General features: G+C 50.6%; 3 protein-coding genes across 13 annotated transcripts; 2 read left to right on the top strand and 1 right to left on the bottom strand.

The window, feature by feature from the left end:
* Positions 1–35: 35 nt before the first annotated feature.
* Positions 36–6,556, top strand: ANKZF1 (ankyrin repeat and zinc finger peptidyl tRNA hydrolase 1). Of its 6 annotated transcripts, none has more exons than XM_070386365.1 (14): positions 36–181; positions 462–637; positions 1,710–1,822; positions 2,038–2,140; positions 2,263–2,456; positions 2,850–2,962; positions 3,061–3,208; positions 3,477–3,705; positions 3,876–4,022; positions 4,725–5,196; positions 5,357–5,468; positions 5,601–5,768; positions 5,906–5,997; positions 6,219–6,556. In XM_070386365.1, the coding sequence occupies exons 2-14, from the start codon at positions 490–492 to the stop codon at positions 6,340–6,342; spliced, it is 2,163 nt and encodes a 720-aa protein (XP_070242466.1). In that variant the 5' UTR covers positions 36–181; positions 462–489; the 3' UTR covers positions 6,343–6,556. The 6 variants fall into 6 exon arrangements, with proteins under 6 accessions (XP_070242466.1, XP_070242485.1, XP_070242495.1 ...); XM_070386353.1 differs by having other exon boundaries at positions 69–345; XM_070386359.1 differs by having other exon boundaries at positions 69–345; positions 459–637.
* Positions 6,508–14,853, bottom strand: GLB1L (galactosidase beta 1 like). Of its 2 annotated transcripts, XM_005889680.2 has the most exons (17): positions 14,717–14,853; positions 13,075–13,201; positions 12,729–12,895; positions 12,329–12,479; positions 12,107–12,167; positions 9,855–9,949; positions 9,582–9,756; positions 9,435–9,493; positions 9,210–9,331; positions 9,058–9,098; positions 8,740–8,858; positions 8,350–8,424; positions 8,161–8,250; positions 7,933–8,046; positions 7,529–7,660; positions 7,092–7,307; positions 6,508–6,923 (listed from the first exon to the last, which is right to left on the bottom strand). In XM_005889680.2, exons 2-17 carry the CDS (start codon positions 13,141–13,143, stop codon positions 6,666–6,668), a joined length of 1,944 nt encoding a protein of 647 aa, XP_005889742.1. In that variant the 5' UTR covers positions 13,144–13,201; positions 14,717–14,853; the 3' UTR covers positions 6,508–6,665. The 2 variants fall into 2 exon arrangements, with proteins under 2 accessions (XP_005889742.1, XP_070242516.1); XM_070386415.1 differs by lacking the exons at positions 13,075–13,201; positions 14,717–14,853 and having other exon boundaries at positions 12,639–12,771.
* STK16 (serine/threonine kinase 16) lies at positions 13,281–18,341 on the top strand. 5 transcript variants are annotated; one of them, XM_070386452.1, is made up of 8 exons: positions 13,281–13,536; positions 15,368–15,557; positions 16,103–16,322; positions 16,573–16,706; positions 16,877–16,997; positions 17,123–17,218; positions 17,623–17,744; positions 17,852–18,341. In XM_070386452.1, the coding sequence occupies exons 2-8, from the start codon at positions 15,472–15,474 to the stop codon at positions 17,988–17,990; spliced, it is 918 nt and encodes a 305-aa protein (XP_070242553.1). In that variant the 5' UTR covers positions 13,281–13,536; positions 15,368–15,471; the 3' UTR covers positions 17,991–18,341. The 5 variants fall into 5 exon arrangements, with proteins under 5 accessions (XP_070242553.1, XP_005889744.1, XP_070242573.1 ...); XM_005889682.3 differs by lacking the exon at positions 13,281–13,536 and adding an exon at positions 14,881–15,010; XM_014476367.2 differs by lacking the exon at positions 13,281–13,536 and adding an exon at positions 15,022–15,160.
* Positions 18,342–18,554: the final 213 nt, after the last annotated feature.

The raw sequence follows: 18,554 nt of genomic DNA, 5'->3' as shown, positions 1-18,554 counted from the left end.
CAAGCAACGCCTTTTGTCCTCTTCGCTCCTCCGTAGTGACGAGTTTGTTACGGTGTTGCAAAAATCCCGGCTTCGAACTGTAGACTTCCGGTGCCTCTCCTCTCCCTCTGACCTTAAGTGCAGCATCTGCGGGCCGGGGCGAGTCCAGGCGGTGTAGTCCCTGCTGGAACTCACCGCACGGGTAACGAGGAGAAGTTGGTTAAGGGACTGGTGATTTTAACTCTGCTGGAGTCGATTTGGTTGCTGAGTTCGCGCCCATTTCACTCTTGGTGTGGTCCGAGACTGGGGATTTCAGAAAGCGGGCTGGGATCACGTATTAACCTTGGGTCCACCCCTGGTACCCGGGTGAGTGGCCGTGGTGCCTTGCGGAGTGGGAGAAACGAAGTCACGCTGGCTGGGGACGCGGGATAGGAGCTTGCTTTGGGAAGCTCTGTTTCTTAACCACTTTTCTGCTCCAGCAGCTGCTTCTAAGTAAATTTCTGCTCAGCCATGTCGCCGGCTCCAGCTGCAACCCAGGTTCCTGTGTCGGTCTCCCTGTTTGACCTCAGCACGGATGCTCCGGTCCTTCAGGGCCTGCGCCTGGTGAGCCACTTTCCCGAGGAGGCCTTGGCCCAGTCTCTGCAGACTTCCTGTCCAGGTATCTGGGAAGATGTGGGGTGGACCTGAGAGAGATGACAGGACACTTTGGAGCTTATTGCTCCTCCAGGGAACACATTCTTACTGGTGTTTCCCAGCTTAGGAGCTCTTGTTGACATCTCCTTCCACTGGATAAAATTTATCAGCTCCCAACTGAAGTGCTTGTTTTTTACTTTTACGCCGAAGTTTGTGTATATTTTTCTTAATTGTTATGAATTTAAGGCAACATTTGTACATGTTTTCTGATTAAAAAAAAAAAAATTTCACTCGATCGCTGGATTCTAGAACAGGCTCCTGAATTGTCTCCAAGCAAATCTCTTGCCATTGCTTATGCCTCATCACATTAACACCACTGCCTGCAAAAACACATCACCATTCCTTGATACCACCCACATTTAACTATTCCAATCAAATCATTCCTTCTTGCTGAATATAGAACAACTTACTGTTGGTTTCATACTACTTTAGTTTAACTGTTTTCTTATACTTTAAAAAAAAAACAACAACTGCATACAGTAATTGGAAATATAAGCTAAAAAGATGGTATTGGGGAAGAGTTATTTGCACAGTTTAAAAATAATCTTAACCTTACCAGAAACCATTCACTGGTGGCTCACATGGTAAAGAATCTGCCTGCAATGTGGGAGACCCAGGTTCGATCCTTGGGTCGGGAAGATCTGGAGAAGGGCATGGCAACCCACTTCAGTGTTCTTTCCTGGAGAATTTCATGGACAGAGGAGCCTGGTGGGCTACAGTCCATGTGATTGCAAAGAGTCAGAGAACTAAGCAACTAACACTTTCACTTTCAGGATTCCTCTAAACAATCCCTGTTGTTTATTTACACACTGTTTATATTCATCCTATGCATATCTTTTCAGAAGCATATTTATTCTATAAAGTGATTGCTGTGTCATTTATTTCATGATTACTAGATTGTTAAATTCCTTGAAGGCAATGACATGCTCTCTCTCTCATTTGTATCTTCTGCTTTGTGTATCAGACACTGAGTGTAATCCTAGATTAGTGTGGATTTGGGTCCCCATTCTACCTCTGTTTACCCTCCCCTTTTTTAGGTTCAGAGGAGCAAATAAGCCCAGAAAGAAGACCATTCCAGGGAGCTCTGGATATTTCAGAGAAGTTGTTTTGTTCAACCTGTGACCAAGTCTTCCAGAACCACCAGGAACAGGTAAAAGACCAGGTGCAGAGCTAAATGTGGAAGCAAAAATGTCATGGTTGGGGTAAAGAGGTAGAAATTTGTCTTTAATGAAGGTCTACATTTTAAGTAAGGAAGTTAGTATTACCTGGTCATACTTGGTGGAGTTCTTTTTTAGGTCTCGGGTACCATAGAAGGCTGGGTCAGGCATATTTCCACATTGTTCTTCCCTCTTTGCCTCATACCAGAGGGAACATTACAAGCTTGACTGGCATCGGTTTAACCTAAAGCAGCGTCTCAAGGACAAGCCTCTCCTGTCTGCCCTGGACTTTGAAAAGCAGAGTTCGACAGGTGATGACTGGTGGGAGAGCATGTGCGAAGCAGTCATGGGGATGGAGAAAGACCCTAGTTGAGGAGCTTGAAGAAAGGTCAGAGATGGGGCACCAAGCTTTCGTATCTTTCGTTGTTCTCAGGCGATCTTTCCAGCATCTCAGGATCAGAAGACTCAGACTCAGACAGTGAGGAGGACCTGCAGATACTGGATGAGGAGAGGGCTGACTTGGAGAAGCCTACGCGACCCCGAGGCTTCCACCCGCATCGGGTTCTTTTCCAGAATGCCCAGGGCCAGTTTCTTTATGCCTATCGCTGTATCCTAGGCCCTCGCCAGGCAAGTGCCAGCACATATTGTGTGGTCAGTCCCAGCCTTCTGTACACTCAGCCTAGATTTCCCCTCAGCACAGTCTGTTTCTCACTTCTTCCCTTCCTTCCTCTTCGGGGTGGGTGTCACGCTTGATGGCACAGTCGAACTGGCCTGAATCTTAGAAGGGTCAAGTGCAGTGGAATTCAATTTGGAAATAGAAGGATCTAGGTTGGAATTGTGGTTCTCCTACTTGGTCTTGACTACCTCTGCAAACCTCTAATTTTCTTATTTATAAAATGGAGACAAGCATGGAGCTGTTGTATCAAAAGAGATGGTGCCTGTGAATCACGTAGCACTGGCACTTGTTTCTTATTCCCAGTAAGTGCCACAGAGAGGTTTGTGCTGCTCCTGTGTCTCCAGGTGCCCCTTGAAGAATCAGAACTGCTGCTTCAGAACCTGCAGAGTGGAGGTCCCAGGGACTGTGTGGTGCTCATGGCTGCTGCTGGGCACTTTGCTGGTGCCATTTTCCAAGGGTGAGAGGGTGCTGCATGGGGCAAGGATGGAATGGAATGGATCCTGTTAGCCTGGGAGTACCATCTGATTTCCAGTACTAAGTCTGTGCTGTCTACAGACGAGAAGTGTTGACACACAAAACCTTTCACCGCTACACAGTGAGGGCCAAGCGGGGCACAGCCCAGGGGCTTCGGGATGCCCGGGGTGCAGCTGCTCACTCTGCTGGGGCCAGTCTGAGGCGCTACAATGAAGCCGCACTCTATAAGGTGAGTTACGTGCCCAGGTCTGGTGTGTCTCTAATCCCCACTTCTCTCCTCTTGATTGATTAAATGGTATAGCAGGGAGGCTGGCTCCTGTGTTCCTGTCTTTGTTCTTTCTGGGTAGATGAAGGTAGAATGGGGTGGATGCCCAGGAGTCTTAATCCTCTCATTCTCCACTCCCCATTCCCTACACGTCATCTGTACGTCAGTTTTTGGTCGGAGGTTTAAAAGTAGCAAGTGAAGAATTACAGAGCTGAGTTACTGTCTTCTCTAGGAAGTTCGTGACCTGCTGGCAGGGCCAGCCTGGGCTAAGGCACTGGAGGAGGCTGGGACAATACTTCTGCGTGCCCCCCGCTCTGGCCAGTCCTTGTTCTTCGGGGGCCGTGAGGCTCCCCTGCGCCGGGGAGATCCCCGACTTTGGGATATCCCCCTTGCTACCCGAAGACCCACCTTTCAAGAGCTACAGCGTGTAGTCCATAAGCTGACCACGTTACACATCCATGGTGAGCTTTCCTTCTAGATCCCCATACTTCCTAAATGTTCCACCCGGGCCTCGGGTTCTCATTCGTGCATCCAGATGGTTTTCTAGCCCTCGGACTGCAGTCTGATGCCATTTTCGTTGACAGAAACCTGAGCTGGCTTCTCCTCAGCTAAGTCTGTTGTTTTATGGCAGGAGAAGACCCCCGGAAGACAAGCAGGTTGGATTTACCTCAGACACACAGGAAGAGAGTGAGAGAAAGGAAGGTTATCGAGGAAGAAAGCAAAGTCCCCAGTGATGAAAATGAGGCACTCAGGCAGAACAAGGAAGCTCCCACACAGGGTTTGCACACCACCTGGCAATTGTCAGGTCTCTCTCTGGGGGGATGTCTGTCCTAGAAATGCAGTGGTAAATCTCCTGCTGTCATAACTTTACCCACTTCCCTATTTATAGGTAAGCCCTTACACACTAACCCCGCCGCCCCGCCTCCCACACACACACACACATCTGTTCAGTACGTGGTAGCAATTACTGAAATATGTTTTGTGATTTTTCCAAATTTCCTATCATCACTTTTGATCAGTGATGTATCTCTAGTTCTTAGGAAAGTCTTAGCATGAAGTCGATGCTGGCACATGTGTTGTGTGGATCTTAACATAATTTACTTGCCTTCTTGGGTGCACTGGTTTGGAGCTAGGGGTTGCTTCCCATGCTGCAGACTATCACCTGCATGGCTGTCAACTGCTCCATGCTCCTCTGTTTTGACTACCCTAAGGCTGTTATGGGAATGTCCAGGGACTCTCGTCCCTGAATAGCTTCTTCTGGGCCTGCCCTGGGGCTGTGAGCCTCATTTCTTCACATGATACTAATGGCTTCAGCTCCTGATATGCTACTTTATCTTGGTTGACAAAATACAAACAATTTTATTTCAAGTGATCTGGATTATCTCTCTGTGTACATTCTTAGGCATCTGGGGCAGCCCACACCCTTCTACCCTCTTCTTATTCCTGAGATGGATCTAACATAGCAACTTTTTTCCCCTAGGATCAGAATCAGAAGGAGGAGATGGCTCCCAGGTAGAGTTGGAGCTAGTAGAGGTGACACTGGGAACGCTGGATCTTCGTGAGTTTGACGTATTTCCCAAGCAAAGGAGGAGAAAAAGGAATAAGAGGGAGAGAAAGCAAGACCTGGAGTCTGGGGCACAAATGACTCTTTCCCAGCAACCAAAGGAAGATGAGGCCCTTTCAGGGTCAGCCCCTTTGCGGCCTCCCTTGGATGAGGCCACATCCCCCTGTCAGTCGGAGCTCTGGGATGTGCTTCTAGCTGCTTGCCGAGCTGGAGATGTGGGGATGCTGAAGGACCGACTCACTGCCAGCCCCCTACACCCTGGAGTTCTGCCTCTGCTCAGTGCCCCCTTGGGCTCCGGTGGCTTCACTCTCCTGCACGCAGCAGCCGCAGCTGGGAGAGGCTCAGTGGTTCGCCTGCTGCTGGAGGCAGGTGCGGACCCCACTGTGCAGTAAGTGAAGTCCTCATGCCGATCTCCGCTAGGGTACAGAGGATGATCTGGACGCTAATCTTGGCCTTGCTTAATTAACAGTATTTCCCTTGGTCTGCTTGGGCAATGTTGGGAGGTGCAGCAGGCAAACTGAACCTGTCTGGGGGGTTTTCGCACTTAGGGATTCCCGAGCTCGGCCACCGTATACAGTTGCAGCTGACAGATCGACACGCAATGAGTTCCGGAGGTTCATGGAGAAGAATCCAGATGCTTATGATTACAGCAAAGCTCAGGTCAGCTGAAGAAGGAAGCAGCAGAATGGGAAGGCATCAGAGATGCTGGCTAGATCTTTTCTACTCTCCTACAGTCTTATCAAGGATAGTTTGTACAGATCTTTACCTTATGCTTTCCCGGAAATCCTCCAGGTGCCGGGGCCGCTAACAGCAGAAATGGAGGCACGGCAGGCCACTCGGAGAAGGGAGCAGAAGGCAGCCCGGCGGCACCGGGAGGAACAGCAGCGGAAGCAGCAGGAGCAGGAGAAGCAGGAGCAAGAAGAGCAGCAGCGATTTGCTGCCCTCAGCGACCGGGAGAAGGTGAGGCTGGGGGTTCTTCCTTCCACAGCAACACTTCCCCAGAGGTCTGATCCCTTCCCTGGTGTGCAGCCATCACTTCTTGGACACACTCTCCACCACTGAGGCCTTGTACTTAACACAGCTTCTCTTCCCCTCAGAGAGCTCTGGCTGCAGAGCGCAGACTAGCTGCCCAGTTGGGAGCCCTCAACCCTCAGACCCCCGACCCTGCCATCACCGTCAGCAATATTCCGTATGTGGAGGGGGCAGGTGTGGGGGGTAGGCTGTGACGTGGGCGGGGCCATTCTGTACAAGTAGAGCAAGTGCTGCTCTGTGTTCAGAAAGGCTGTTGAAGGGATTTGAGATGTTTTGGGAACCTCTGGAATAAAAACAGAAGTGACAGGGTGGGAGGGGAAAGCTTGGATTGAAATGTTTCTGGGATTCCTCTCCAGCCATTTTCTCCCTCTTATTCAGACGCTGCTGGAGTTGTGGGATGTCTCTCCAAGGCCTTGTTCCTTTTCACTACCTTGACTTCTCTTTCTGCTCCACACGCTGCCTACGGGATCATCGCTGTCAGGCTGGGAAGCCCTCTTCCTGATCTCTTAAAGCTCCACCTGGGGCCAGTGCTAGGCCCTGAGAGGGCACATTCCCACTGGCCCTAGGCTGCTTCTTCCCCCACAGAACCACAGAGTGTTTGGAAGATTAGGGTGAAGACATTCAGGAACCAGGGCAAAGACAGGGCCACAGAGGTGTGTGGAGCTGGTACTGTCTCTGGAACTTTAATCACAATAAAGTTTGGCAAGGAAACTGCACTCATACTTCCATTCAGGCCCATGGCCTTTGTTTCCTTACGGTCACCATGGCTAGCATGAAGGGATCCTGCCCACTGCTCTTGTCCCAGGTCCAAGGATTACCTTTCTTTCAGTGCCCACTTAACTCCATTGGTTCAGAGGCACTTGAGAGGGAATAGACGTACGTCCTGTGCTTGGTGCTATTGAGGATGGGCCTATCCAGGAACTGGATTTGGGGCTGAGGAGGCACATTTTCTAGCTCCAGCAATGTGATTCTGTTGTGGGCTCCCCTAGGAAACAGCAGGGGTCTTGGCACGTAGAGGGTCTGCTGCGGCCCCCGCTTTGTCCAGTAGCGGCCTAAGTTAAACCCATTGATCCAGACTTGGCCCTGGGGAGTAGAGGAAAAGGAAGGATCAGCTCTCAGAGGGGTAGAATTATCCCCTTGCTGGGGGGTTGGGGGGCTCCTAATCAGAGGAATAATTTGTGCTCTCCCTTCTTCCATGGTTTTCCCCTCTTACCACCCTACCCCTCACCCCACCCCCACCATCAGCAATACCTTCGTCCATCCAGGTAGAAACAGAAATGTGTCCCCGCCTGAGTTTAAAATTGGGAAGGTGGTAGAGTAGAAGGTGGGGCCAGAGGGGGTCTGAGGATGTGAGTGTTTCAGCGGCTGGATGGGAAACCACCCTTTGACAAGATTATCAACTTTCAGGGGGAACATCAGCCACTGGGTAAGGATTGTCTGCCCCAGAATTGGTGGCTGTAACAGGCCCTGTGAAGAAGGCAAATGAAAATTTATCATTCACTAAGTACTAAGGCCAGACTACTGCTACTCAAGCCCTGGAATGCACCTAGTGGCCATGTCCAGATCCCCCACCAGCTGCTGCTTTGCTCTCTAAGCCCTAAGGCTATAGCTCTTCCTTTAGGCCCTTATCTTTTCTAGGGAGTTCAGTAAAGAGTATGGGGGCGAGGGAGAGGGCAAAGCGAGCTCACCTTGAAGTCACTGCTGTTAGACCCAAAACTGAGCCTCCCCATGTTCTCCAGCAGGACATCCAGTGTGGCCCCTATTTTCCCCATCAAAAATAGGTTATGTTTCATGTTTCGTTCCAAAACACCCTGAAACACCTGTGGATGAGAGGATCTGTGAAAGGGAGTGGCTCAGCATCTAGCTTGTGGCCACCACCCAGGAAGCTACATTAGGACACTATTATTTAGAGGGCAAAGAGAATGAAGCCCTTCTGTCAGTTCCTTCTAGAACCTTATCATTTGTCAAACTCTTCCTCATCCCACCTTATCCTCTGCAAATGTGAGCAGGCAATGGGAAAAGGTAGATACCAGAAACTTTGCTGGGGAGGAAAGGAAATGGGCTCACAGGTCGCCTGGAATTAGGTCCTCACCCCATCCACCATCACGTAGGCACGGTCATGGACTCCATTGTTAGGTACCCAGAGTTGTGTTGGCTCAGAAACAGTATGGGGCAGATAGGTCCGATACAACATATAGCCATGGACCTAGGTGTGGAAGAACGAGTAAATAAGATGTGCTGAGAGACAAGAAAGGATACTGTGGGGAAGATGCATAACTGAGGGGACCCTTGGTATAGCTGTTGGTGGATTATGCTTTACCTGGTTGACAGCCTCAAAGGTCATTGGCAAGACTGAATGGATGGGCCCTTGGGGGCATAGGAAGTCTAAGAAATCCAGCAAATTCCCATCCTATTAGAATAAGGGGAAAGTATCAGAATATAAGGGAACTTTCAGAATAGAGGGCAGGACAGGCTGGGCAGAATCAGATAATAATGGAGAGGAGCTTACCAGGTGTAGGTTCAAAGGTCCAAGTGTCATCTTGGGGCTGGGGGGAGGTAAAGGTCCCAAGGGAACTTCCTGGAACTGAGCCCAAATTCTCTCAGGAGCCATAGGAAAAGCACACAAAGAAACCCTATTCCAAGACCCTAGTGCAGGGTTCTTAACCGGGGGTCCAGGGAAGGGCTTCAGGGGTCATAAAGATTCTCTAATATTGCATGTATTTGTATCTCCCCAGGAAGTCCCATCTGAGTAAGTGAGAAATGCTGCTATAGGCTGCTCAGAGGGTTTTGTGGTCCAGACAACAATCACTGACTTAATGGGACCCCTTTACAAACAATTTGGGCACCCCTCCCCCTAAATTAGTAAAAGCCTTTGGCGCTTAATGAAGTGGTAGGGCACCTTGCTGATGACATTTCGAATAGCAAAAAGCTTGGGCGTGGGGTCCCCTGCTTCGGATATGGGTGCATCGTAGTCATAGCTGGTAGTAATTGGAAGAAAGCGTCCCTTCTCATCAGCACCTAGTCAAATCAATTTAATTAATTCAATGCATCTTTCAGATGATAGGCCTAAGCAAAGAAATTCATGCAGAGAATTTTGCTCTCAGAAGAGGCAGTGGTAGCCATATCCAGCTTCTAGACATCCTTAATTCACGCATTCCTCAGACTCTTAATTCCTTGCTGCCTCCCTGCCTCCACCCCAGAGACTGTCTAGACTCACCATTCCAGTATCCAAAGTTGGTACCTCCGTGGAACATGTACCTGAAGTGGGGGAGAGTGGGGAGAAAGGTAGAAGCTGACCCATTGAATCTTAACCTTCATCCCCAACACCCAGTTACAGATTTCATGTTGGCCCCAGTGCTTCCCAATTACATGTTCACACTGGCTCCCAACTTGAGCATTTTCTCTAGTCCTTTGGTTACAGCTGGAATGGAGCGTGTGGAGTGATTCTGGCCCCAGTAATCCAGCCAGCCTGTGTAGTACTCAGAGTTTACCTAGAGCGTGAAGTGAAAGGAGCTGTGAGGAAGATGGGACCTGAGCACCACCCATTCCCCACGCTGCCTCTTGCTTTGATTGGCCTCCCCTCTGGCTCCTCACCAGGGGCCCGCGGGGTTCATACTTCCGAAGCAGGCCAAAGATCTTGGTCATGTTGTCAGCTGCAGAAAGGAGGCAAAGGTGCAAGGTAAGCAACATGGAACAGGTGCCCCTTCCCCAGACTTCATTCTGAACCCTTGCTTGGGAGACCTGGGCCAAAATCTACAGTGGTATAGAGTCCCTGGAGGGAGCCACATTTGAGTCCTTCAGGTCCATCTGTGGTGAAGAGCAAGATCCTGTCTCCAAGCAGCGCTCGAAAGAGCCCAGCTAGGTGCCTCATGTAGCTCACGTCGCAGGCTCTGTAGCTACCATATTCATTCTCCACCTGCCAGGGGAAAGGAAAAGTGGAGGTCAGCTCTGAGATGCAGAAATTAAGGCCACTGGCACCTCCTTCCCCTAGCCCAGTCAACTTTCCACTGGTACCTGAATGCTAATGATGTTGCCCCCATTGTGGTAGAGCCATGGATATATCCTGGGCAGCAAGACCTTGAACCAGGAGTCCACTGCGGCAAGGAAGTCTAAAGGAAGGGGCAGTGTTCTGCTGGTTAGGGCACTGCCACCTCCTTGGCCCCCACCCCTAACATCAGTGCTAGCATCTTGAGTGCCTCCTGAACTCGGGGAAGCACTGTGTATCATCCCACTTGTCCATAACTCCGTCTGGGAAGCAGTGACTTGTCAGAGGAAACTCTGAATCCTAAGCACTTGTATATTTGCATGGCAATGAAATTTGAGCATAGGAAACAAAGCAGTATTTCTTGAGAATTCACTTTTCAAATGTCAGAAAAAAATGTTAAAACACATCACATGGAGCTATTACATAACCATATATAATACTTGAGATCGCTATGATGTAGCATACACGTGTGTGTGCCTGTGTGCTCAGTCACTTCTGATTCTTTGTGACCCCATGGACTCTAGGGGTTACAGGCTCCCACCAGACTCAGGTATGGGAATTCACAAAATTGTAGAATATCTGACCTGCACCCTGATGGAACTGCCAGTCCAGGACATTAAGTCAGCAAATGAAAGATCATTATATGAGGTGGCATGCCTTCAATTCTCAACTCCTGTTGGTGATTTTTGTTGACTCACCCTCAGGGTCTTCATGCATGACCTCTGCCTCCTTACCTAGGTGACTCCAACTCAGGCTTCAGGACTCAACTTACATTTCACTTCCCCAAGAAAACCTCTGATATCCTAGATGATGGTAGATTCCCCCTGTTACACTCTCTCACATCACCTCGTACTCCCTTCTCAAGTGCTTAAGAAATTAAAATCAAGTGTGTGTGTCTGTAATTGTTTCCTGTCGGTCTCCCCTACTAGTGAGCAGGAACCTTGACTGTCAGGTTCATTGGCTGCATCCCTGTCATTGAGGACAATGCCTAGCAGATAGCAGACTCTCAAAGGTGGAGTTAATGAAAGATGTTTTAGAGGCTATCTTTATATTCTTAAAGCATTTAATTCCTTTACATTTTGTGTTCTGTATAAAGGAGGGCCAGGCTGCACTGCCTCCTTTAATCCAAGCATACACTAAATCGCATCCCTTGAATGATAAAATTTTAACATGACCAGAACTATTGTTTTTCCCCCAAATGTTGACCTTCTGCTACCGCTAGTCTTCTCTGTCTTCCCTAAGTCAGTAAATGGCAGCACCACCTTGACTGGCTGGATACTTGATTCCTTTCTTTCCTCATCCTACCCACACTGTCCTCCCGCCACTCCGCCACTGCTCCCGTTCTCATCAAAATCTGTCAGTTGAGTCCTGTTGACCTTTATCTCCCACCTATAGCTCATTTCTGCCCTCTTCTTTGCATTTCCACCACTACCACAACCAGGAGCCATCTCTCCTCAACTACAATCATAGTCTCCCAGTTAAGTTTCTCCACCTCTACCCTTGCTCCCCTCAATCCATTTTCCACATGCAGGCTAACGTAATCTGAAAACAAATCAGATAATTTTGGTTAAACTCTTTCAGTGACTTTCTACTGTGCTTATAATAAAAGGCAAACCCCTTACAATGGTCTGAAAGGTCCTGCATTAACACTCACTATATAGCTCCAATTTCTCATACTCCTCTCCCCTACCCGCTGTGCTTCAGCCACGCTGGCCTCACTCATGCCAGTGTTCTGTCCTACCTCTGGGCCTTAAAACATACCATACCTGGGAATTCCCTGTGGTCTAGTAGTTAGGACTCTGAGCTCTCACTGCCAAGGGGCCAGGTTCAATCCCTCATCTGAACCATGATCCCACAAGACTCACAGCGCCGCCCTCCCCCCAGAATAGCACACCATTCCTCAACCTGGTCATTCTGACTTCACTCTTCATATGCCCAGTGCTTTCCCTTTCCTAGAGTAACTGAAATGTCATCTCAGAGAAGCCTTTTCTGGCTTTCCTACCTAAAAGAGGCCCTGTTATTCACTATCTCAACTCCTTGTCCATTTTCTTGTGTAGTATTTTAAAAATAATCTTATAAAGGTTTTGGGTGTTTTGTTTTGTTTTTTAAATTAATGTGTCTTCCACACTGAGTCTGTCTGGTCCCTCAGTTCCCAGCATCCTGCTGGGCAGGATTAAAACAGTAAATAATTTGAATGAATGATCTCTGTTTTGGGTACCAAAATGACCCATTTTGTTATTGTTTGCTTTTTTCTGAGTCCAGTCTTTTTTTCTCTACCCACCTGGATCTGAGGTTCTCAGATGAATTTTAGGTTTTCGCAGCAACCAGGCTGGGAGACCCCCCTGAGACAAACATAATGACAACAAAAAAGTGAGTGGGCTTTGTTGTCTGAGAGTAGGATAGGGTAGGTAAGAAGGGAGGGAGTTGAGGGTAGTGATGGAAGTGGCCCTAGAGTCGGGGCACATGGGAAGCTTTGCTTCTATCCCTTCTCCAACTAACTCACCATCTCCCACTCTGCACAGATGTAAGGTCCTGGTCTCAGTATGACCAACAGGTTCGCTAAAGTTGCCTCTTTCAGAAATGCAAAGAGGTCACGGCTGCCATTAAAGTTATAGACCCCAGGCTCTGGCTCATGGTAGTTCCAGGGCACATAACTGAAAAAGGAAGAGGTTAACAGGGCCCAAGACAGGGAGAAGCCAGGGAGGCCAAGGGGCTCAGGCCTGCAGGAATCTCCAGGAAGCTGTGGGAAGGAGGTCCTGGCCCTCCCCTTTCCCACCCTTGGCAAGGAAGCCCTGGAGCTACAATCCTCATACCCAGCCAGTCTTCCTGTCCTGGTCCCCTTCTTAAGGGCAGGTAGGAGGAGCGAATCCCACCCTTCCATGGCTCTCATGAGCACTTCTTACAGCTGTACTACGTTGAGGCCACTCATTCGCATCTTGAGGAGCCGGTCTGCCCAAAGCACCCGCGGTACCCGAAAGTAGTGCAGGCTGCCAGACACGTAGCGGAACGGGGCCCCATCCAGGAGGAATCTGTCATGATCCCGATCCACTACGAAAGACCGAGTGTCTGCCTGTAAGGGGAGAGACCGTGCTCACAGGGGGCTGGAGTCCGGGGTCAGCGTCTGCCAAGAGCAGAGGAGACGGAACTAGCCCTTCCCAGTATTTTGTTGTTTTCACTTTCACTCTCTCCTCCGCCAGATCTGACCCTGTCTCACCGCACCCAGCGGCTGGTTCGATTCTCCCATCCTACCTGGGGCAGCAGCAGCGTCAGGAGCGGGAGCAGCAGGAAGGGAAGGCAGAGAGGTTTCTTGGGAGCCATGGCGCTTTTGGGGCTCTTCCAGTCACAGACGGTGGTCCGGCGGTCACGTGGAGGATTCCTGGGAGAGAACCTCAGCGAGCAAGTGGGCGGAGACCACCGCAAGTTGCCAGGCGATTAGCCTGGACTTTGTCTCCAGCCTGCAGCTGCCTGATACTCTGCTGCTGCTGCTAAGTCGCTTCAGTCGTGTCCGACTCTGTGCGACCCCATAGACGGCAGCCCACCAGGCTCCCCGTCCCTGGGATTCTCCAGGCAAGAACGCTGGAGTGGGTTGTCATTTCCTTCTCCAATGCATCAAAGTGAAAAGTGAAAGTGAAGTCGCTCAGTCGTGTCTGACTCCTAGCGACCCCATGGACTGCAGCCTTCCAGGCTCCTCCATCCATGGGATTTTCCCAGGTAAGAGTACTGGAGTGGGGTGCCATTGCCTTCTCCGGCCTGCTACTCTACTAGTTTGTAAAACCCTCTATATCTTGCTACTGGTTCATGAACCAGCTTCATCAACATTACCTGGGAGCTTGTTAGAAATGCAGAGTCTCAGACCCTACCTCAGACCTGTAGAATCAGAATTTGTATTTTAACAAGATTTCTGGGTGCTCTGAGCACATTCAGGATTGAGAAGTAGTTACATTGAGAAGTCTGCTACATTGAGCCCCCTGAGGATAGGGAGAGCCTTGTCCATCCTGAATCCTCTGTTGCTATCACAGGGTTCAGTATATGGCAGGTTAAATCTAGATGAATGTCAGATCCAGATTCAGACCCAAGGGAAACCAGAGGATATCTTCTCAGTATATGAAAGGGGAGTGGAAGTTGGGGTGGGGATCAGGCTACAAGAGGAATCTTCTTCCTAGAGAATCCTGTCCTGTTTCAATAAAAGAGACCATCTAGGCCATCCTATCATCTTTGGATGTGCGCCCCTTTCCAATTTACCCCTGCCTGGGCAAGAGACATCAAAGTTCCAAGGTTTGGAAATTTGTGAATTTCCATCACTCACTGCCTTCACAGTCCCAAGCCTGGGATGTGAAGACCAGGATAAGAATAATAGTTATTATTGTTATTTCTGCTTATGGACACTACTCAGGGCTATGCATCAAACGCTATAGTAAACACTTCACCTCTCATTTAATCTTCAAACAACTCCATGAAGTAGATAATAATCTCCATTTACTGATGAGGTGATTGAAGGATAGAAATATTAGCCTGTTAACAAGGTCACATAACTAGTTTAGTAGCGCTGGGATTTGAATGAGGCAGTCTGGCCTCAGAGTTCATGCATTTAACTTTTGGTACTCTTACACCTATTTTACAGTTAGGGAAAGTGAGGTTCCTAGAGGCTAGTAACTTGTGCAGGTGACACAGCTAATGGGCTATTAAGATTCAGAACCCTAGTCTAGTTCAAGAGCCTGAGCTCTTAACTACTGAGACTACGGTAATAGGATACAGGCCAGAGCCCCCAAGGCTGTACTGATCAGAGCTGCAAAGGGGTGCAGGCTGCCAGCTCCCGCCCGCTCTGAGCATCCACCTCCGGGCTGGACCCCCAGTCGGCCACCCGGTGCACGGGAGGTATGACGCCTCCTACCTCTGGCATTGGGAGATGCAGGTCCTGGGGGCCTCGGGCCGAGCCCAGCTTTGCTCCCCTTTGACGTAGGTGCCTGCGTCTTGACCCCCACTGCAGGCCAGGTGTGGAACCCTCACCCGGGTCCTGGGACCCTTTCTCCCCCAGGCCTAACCCGCCCCCGGCCTCTCAGCTCCACGCCCCCACATCGTCCTAGAGCTCATTGGTTGCTAGGATACTGCGGGCCGTTACGCCGGCGCGGACTGATGACGTACCCAATGCTTCCGGTCTTTGGCGCTTCCCTGCAGCTAAAGCCGGGTGAGTGCGGTGTTCTGGCTGGCCCACCCAGACCGAGACCCGGAGTGGGCTCAGCAAGTGGTGGGTCCGGGCCTAGCACTTCTTCCCGGAACTACCCCGTGCCCTGCCTCTGCAGCCCAGTAGGGTGTGCGAGTGAGGGGCCGCCTGAAGGTGGGCCGGGGTTGGAGGAAGTGGCCTAGAAGTCGCCGCGGGGACTGGGCCTTTTTAAGGCACCTGACCCCAGCCTTTTTGGAGCTGGCGTTGCCAGGGCTTATTTTCTCTAGGTTCGGAGACCTGGGCCTGAGCGCTCCACATTGGCCCTTTAGGGGGTCTTCTGGATTGTGCCCCGCCCATGACCTGTCATTCTTTTCCTTCCAGCATGATCTGCTGGAGCCCCAGCAACTTGCCTGAAAGAGACCACTCGACCTGGACGAACCCTTTGGCAGCTTCAGGCCGTCCTTGAGGAGGATGACTGAGACACTATGGGCCACGCGCTTTGCATCTGTTCTCGGGGAACTCTCACCATTGACCATAAGCGCTATCTCTTCATCCATAAACTGGGGGAGGGGTGAGTGTTCTGGAAATCATTTAGTCCCAAGAATTGTGGTGTTTGAAGGACAGCAGTCAGCACAGGATAGGAGCACAGAGCCTCTAATTCACCGGACAGAGCCCAGCTCCTTGGTGGTCAAGAAAGTGGATTGTGGAACCAGTCTTCCTAGAGTCACCATGTATGGCCTTGATAAAACCTAGTTGCTTTATCTGCTTATTAGAGCTAATTGTGCTTCAATGGCAGGGCTGTGAGGACTAAATGAGATAATTCGTGTCAAGTGTCTCCCCTATTGCCTGATTCATAGCACTTGATAAAGGTTGGCTGTTATTTATTTAATATTTATTGAAGCCCTGCATTAAGACCATAGGACCTAGGAAGTGACTGTGTCCTTGCTCAATGTTAATAATCTTCAGACTTCTTTTTAGAGTCACACCTTGGGAGGGTTGCTAGTAAATGGGAAAGACACCCCCCCCCTTCCCCTGCACTTCTCCCCAGGGAATTCCTCTGGATCCCAGCAGTATGGGAGATGACCTTGGTCCTTCACTGACCCCTTTGGCCCACAGTGGGTTCAGCTTTGTGGACCTAGTGGAGGGGTTACATGATGGACAGTTCTACGCCCTGAAGCGAATCCTGTGTCATGAGCAGCAGGACCAGGAGGAGGCCCAACGAGAAGCAGACATGCATCGCCTCTTCCATCACCCCAACATCCTTCGCCTCGTTGCTTATTGTCTGAGAGAGCGAGGCACTAAACATGAGGCCTGGCTGCTGCTACCCTTCTTCAAGGTCAGAAAGTCTCCTGGCTATGGAGGGGGTTGCAACAGAGCCGTGTGTGCCAAGGGCTATTATGAGCAGTCAAGCACATTAGGAAGCAGAAGTCATGTTCTGGTTTGAGCATTTCAGATTTGGGGTTTAAGGAACCCACCTGGGGCTGTAGGGTGTGTGGTGAAATTGCTATAGATTCTGACATAGGGAAAGAATCAGGCTCAGGGAGTGGAGGCTAAAAACATCAACTGCGGGGAAACTTGTTTTGCAGAGAGGTACGCTGTGGAATGAGATAGAAAAGCTGAAGGACAAAGGCAACTTCTTGACTGAAGAGCAAATCATTCGGCTGCTGCTGGGTATCTGCAGAGGCCTTGAGGCTATTCACGCCAAGGGTTATGCCCACAGGTCAGTGGGAGGCTCCATGCACTTGCTGGACAGAAAGGAAGAGCCTCATCAAGAGAAATGAGAGATCTCTGTGCTCTTCTCTAGGAACAGTCTCTGTGATTCTTTTGCCCCGCTAGGATCCTGGCCTTCTGGTTCAGGGATGCTCATGGGTCATTTCTACTTCCCTGCAGGGACCTGAAACCCACCAATATCTTGCTTGGCAACGAGGGGCAGCCGGTTCTAATGGACTTGGGGTCCATGAATCAAGCATGCATCCACGTGGAGGGCTCCCGCCAAGCTCTGGCCCTCCAGGTAAGAGTTTCCAGAGTCCTTTGCTCATCTCTTCCCCATCCTCAAGCCCTTCTGGTGCATGCCCCAGTTTGGTCACATGACCAAGACCTGTGCCCTGCTTCTGAGCTCTGGGGCCACTGTTCCAGGACTGGGCAGCCCAGCGGTGCACCATCTCCTACCGGGCCCCGGAGCTCTTTTCCGTGCAAAGCCACTGTGTCATCGATGAGCGGACTGATGTCTGGGTGAGGAGCGTGTGGGTGGGAGTGTGGGAGGGGAGGAGTGCTGCTCTGTAGCTGCTGTGAACTGGAGGAGCAAGTCTTCGGTTTCCAGTGCATGGGGCCCCAGGAAGCATGTATGTCCCAATCCCCCCTCGACTTCCTTCCTGGGAACTGTCACTGACACTGGACTCAGTTGCTCAGGAAGTGGTATAATCTTGTCCTTTGAGCAGGATAAGTATAACTAAATGTCAGGGCTGGAGGCAGCGGCTCAGCGCAAGATGCAGAGGCCTCAGCTAACTGGCAGTTTCTCTGGGGCCCTGGTGGTGTCACGTGACTAAAGTCAGCATACTGTAGTCTCCTTTCACTACAGAATGAAAGAGAGATGACTCCATTGGTCCCCTTCCAAGGAATAACCAAGTTATGCTCAGTCCCTAGGTTGTGTGCTATATGCCATGATGTTTGGGGAAGGCCCTTACGACATGGTGTTCCAGAAGGGTGACAGCGTGGCCCTTGCAGTGCAGAACCAACTTAGCATCCCGCAGAGCCCCAGGTGAGCTCTGAAAGGAGCAGGGGCACTTTAGGCTCCTCCCTTCCATTTGCAGGAGTCAGAGCACAGGGGGCGGCCGCCCTCCTCACCCTCCCCTCCTCCTTCTGCAGGCATTCTTCAGCCTTGCGGCAGCTGCTGACCTCAATGATGACCGTGGACCCCCAGCAGCGCCCTCACATTCCTCTGCTCCTGAGTCAGTTGGAGGTGCTGCAGCCCCCGGCTCGAGATGAGCACACTACCCACATCTGAACAAACCTGTGGCCACGTTGAGAAGGTGGCCCCTGTGCCTTGGCAAGGAGCCGCCCGCCCTCCGTAGAATCTCCATCCATTCAGTTCAGGACCGCGCCCCTGTCACTGGGGGCAGCTGGGGGCTGGGACAGTTTGCTCAGTCTTCTGTCTCTGATTCTGCTGTCTCACCCCCAAGAGCAGTAACTGGACTGGAGGCCTGCCTGGGTCACGGTGGGGGATGGGGAGAGGGGAACTGATAGAATATAGTCAAGGCTCTGAGCAGGACTGCTGAGCATACATCATGATCTGCTTCCAAATCTGGGGGCAGGAGAATGTATAAAACAAGAATAAAGTGAAAGCAGCTTGGTGTGATCTCAATCTCGTTGTTCCTGGAGTGAGAGGAGGTGCAGGGCGCCCAAAGGCTGGCTGCCTTTTCCCGGGGAGAGCCTGGGGAGAAGAGGGACTGGCGAAGCCTCGGGGGTGGCGTGACCATCCCTCCACATTGGGAGGCAGGTGTCCCTACCTTAGGTCTGGCTGGTGGGGGAGTGGGCACTTCTCCTAGCTTGTCTTAGTCAAAAACTTCAA

Source organism: Bos mutus, chromosome 2 (genome assembly GCF_027580195.1).
Source record: "Bos mutus isolate GX-2022 chromosome 2, NWIPB_WYAK_1.1, whole genome shotgun sequence".
NCBI classification, from domain to species: Eukaryota; Metazoa; Chordata; class Mammalia; order Artiodactyla; family Bovidae; genus Bos; species Bos mutus.
Note: the sequence above shows the minus strand (reverse complement) of the source record. Positions and strands in the feature narration are given on the sequence as shown.

Bases quoted from the DNA above. Each gene is read 5' to 3' on its own strand.
- ANKZF1 (XM_070386365.1), top strand. From the start codon at position 490: ATGTCGCCGGCTCCAGCTGCAACCCAGGTTCCTGTGTCGGTCTCCCTG. The intron at 1,823-2,037 runs GTAAAAGACCAG...GCCTCATACCAG, and splicing joins TCCAGAACCACCAGGAACAG to AGGGAACATTACAAGCTTGA. The intron at 5,197-5,356 runs GTAAGTGAAGTC...TTTCGCACTTAG, and splicing joins GGTGCGGACCCCACTGTGCA to GGATTCCCGAGCTCGGCCAC.
- GLB1L (XM_005889680.2), bottom strand. From the start codon at position 13,143: ATGGCTCCCAAGAAACCTCTCTGCCTTCCCTTCCTGCTGCTCCCGCTC. The intron at 12,480-12,728 runs GTAAGAAGTGCT...TTCCTTTTTCAG, and splicing joins GGCCTCAACGTAGTACAGCT to TTATGTGCCCTGGAACTACC. The intron at 8,425-8,739 runs GTGCCCTACCAC...ATTTGGGCTCAG, and splicing joins TTCGAAATGTCATCAGCAAG to TTCCAGGAAGTTCCCTTGGG.
- STK16 (XM_070386452.1), top strand. From the start codon at position 15,472: ATGGGCCACGCGCTTTGCATCTGTTCTCGGGGAACTCTCACCATTGAC. The intron at 16,707-16,876 runs GTCAGTGGGAGG...ACTTCCCTGCAG, and splicing joins GCCAAGGGTTATGCCCACAG to GGACCTGAAACCCACCAATA. The intron at 16,998-17,122 runs GTAAGAGTTTCC...CCACTGTTCCAG, and splicing joins GCCAAGCTCTGGCCCTCCAG to GACTGGGCAGCCCAGCGGTG.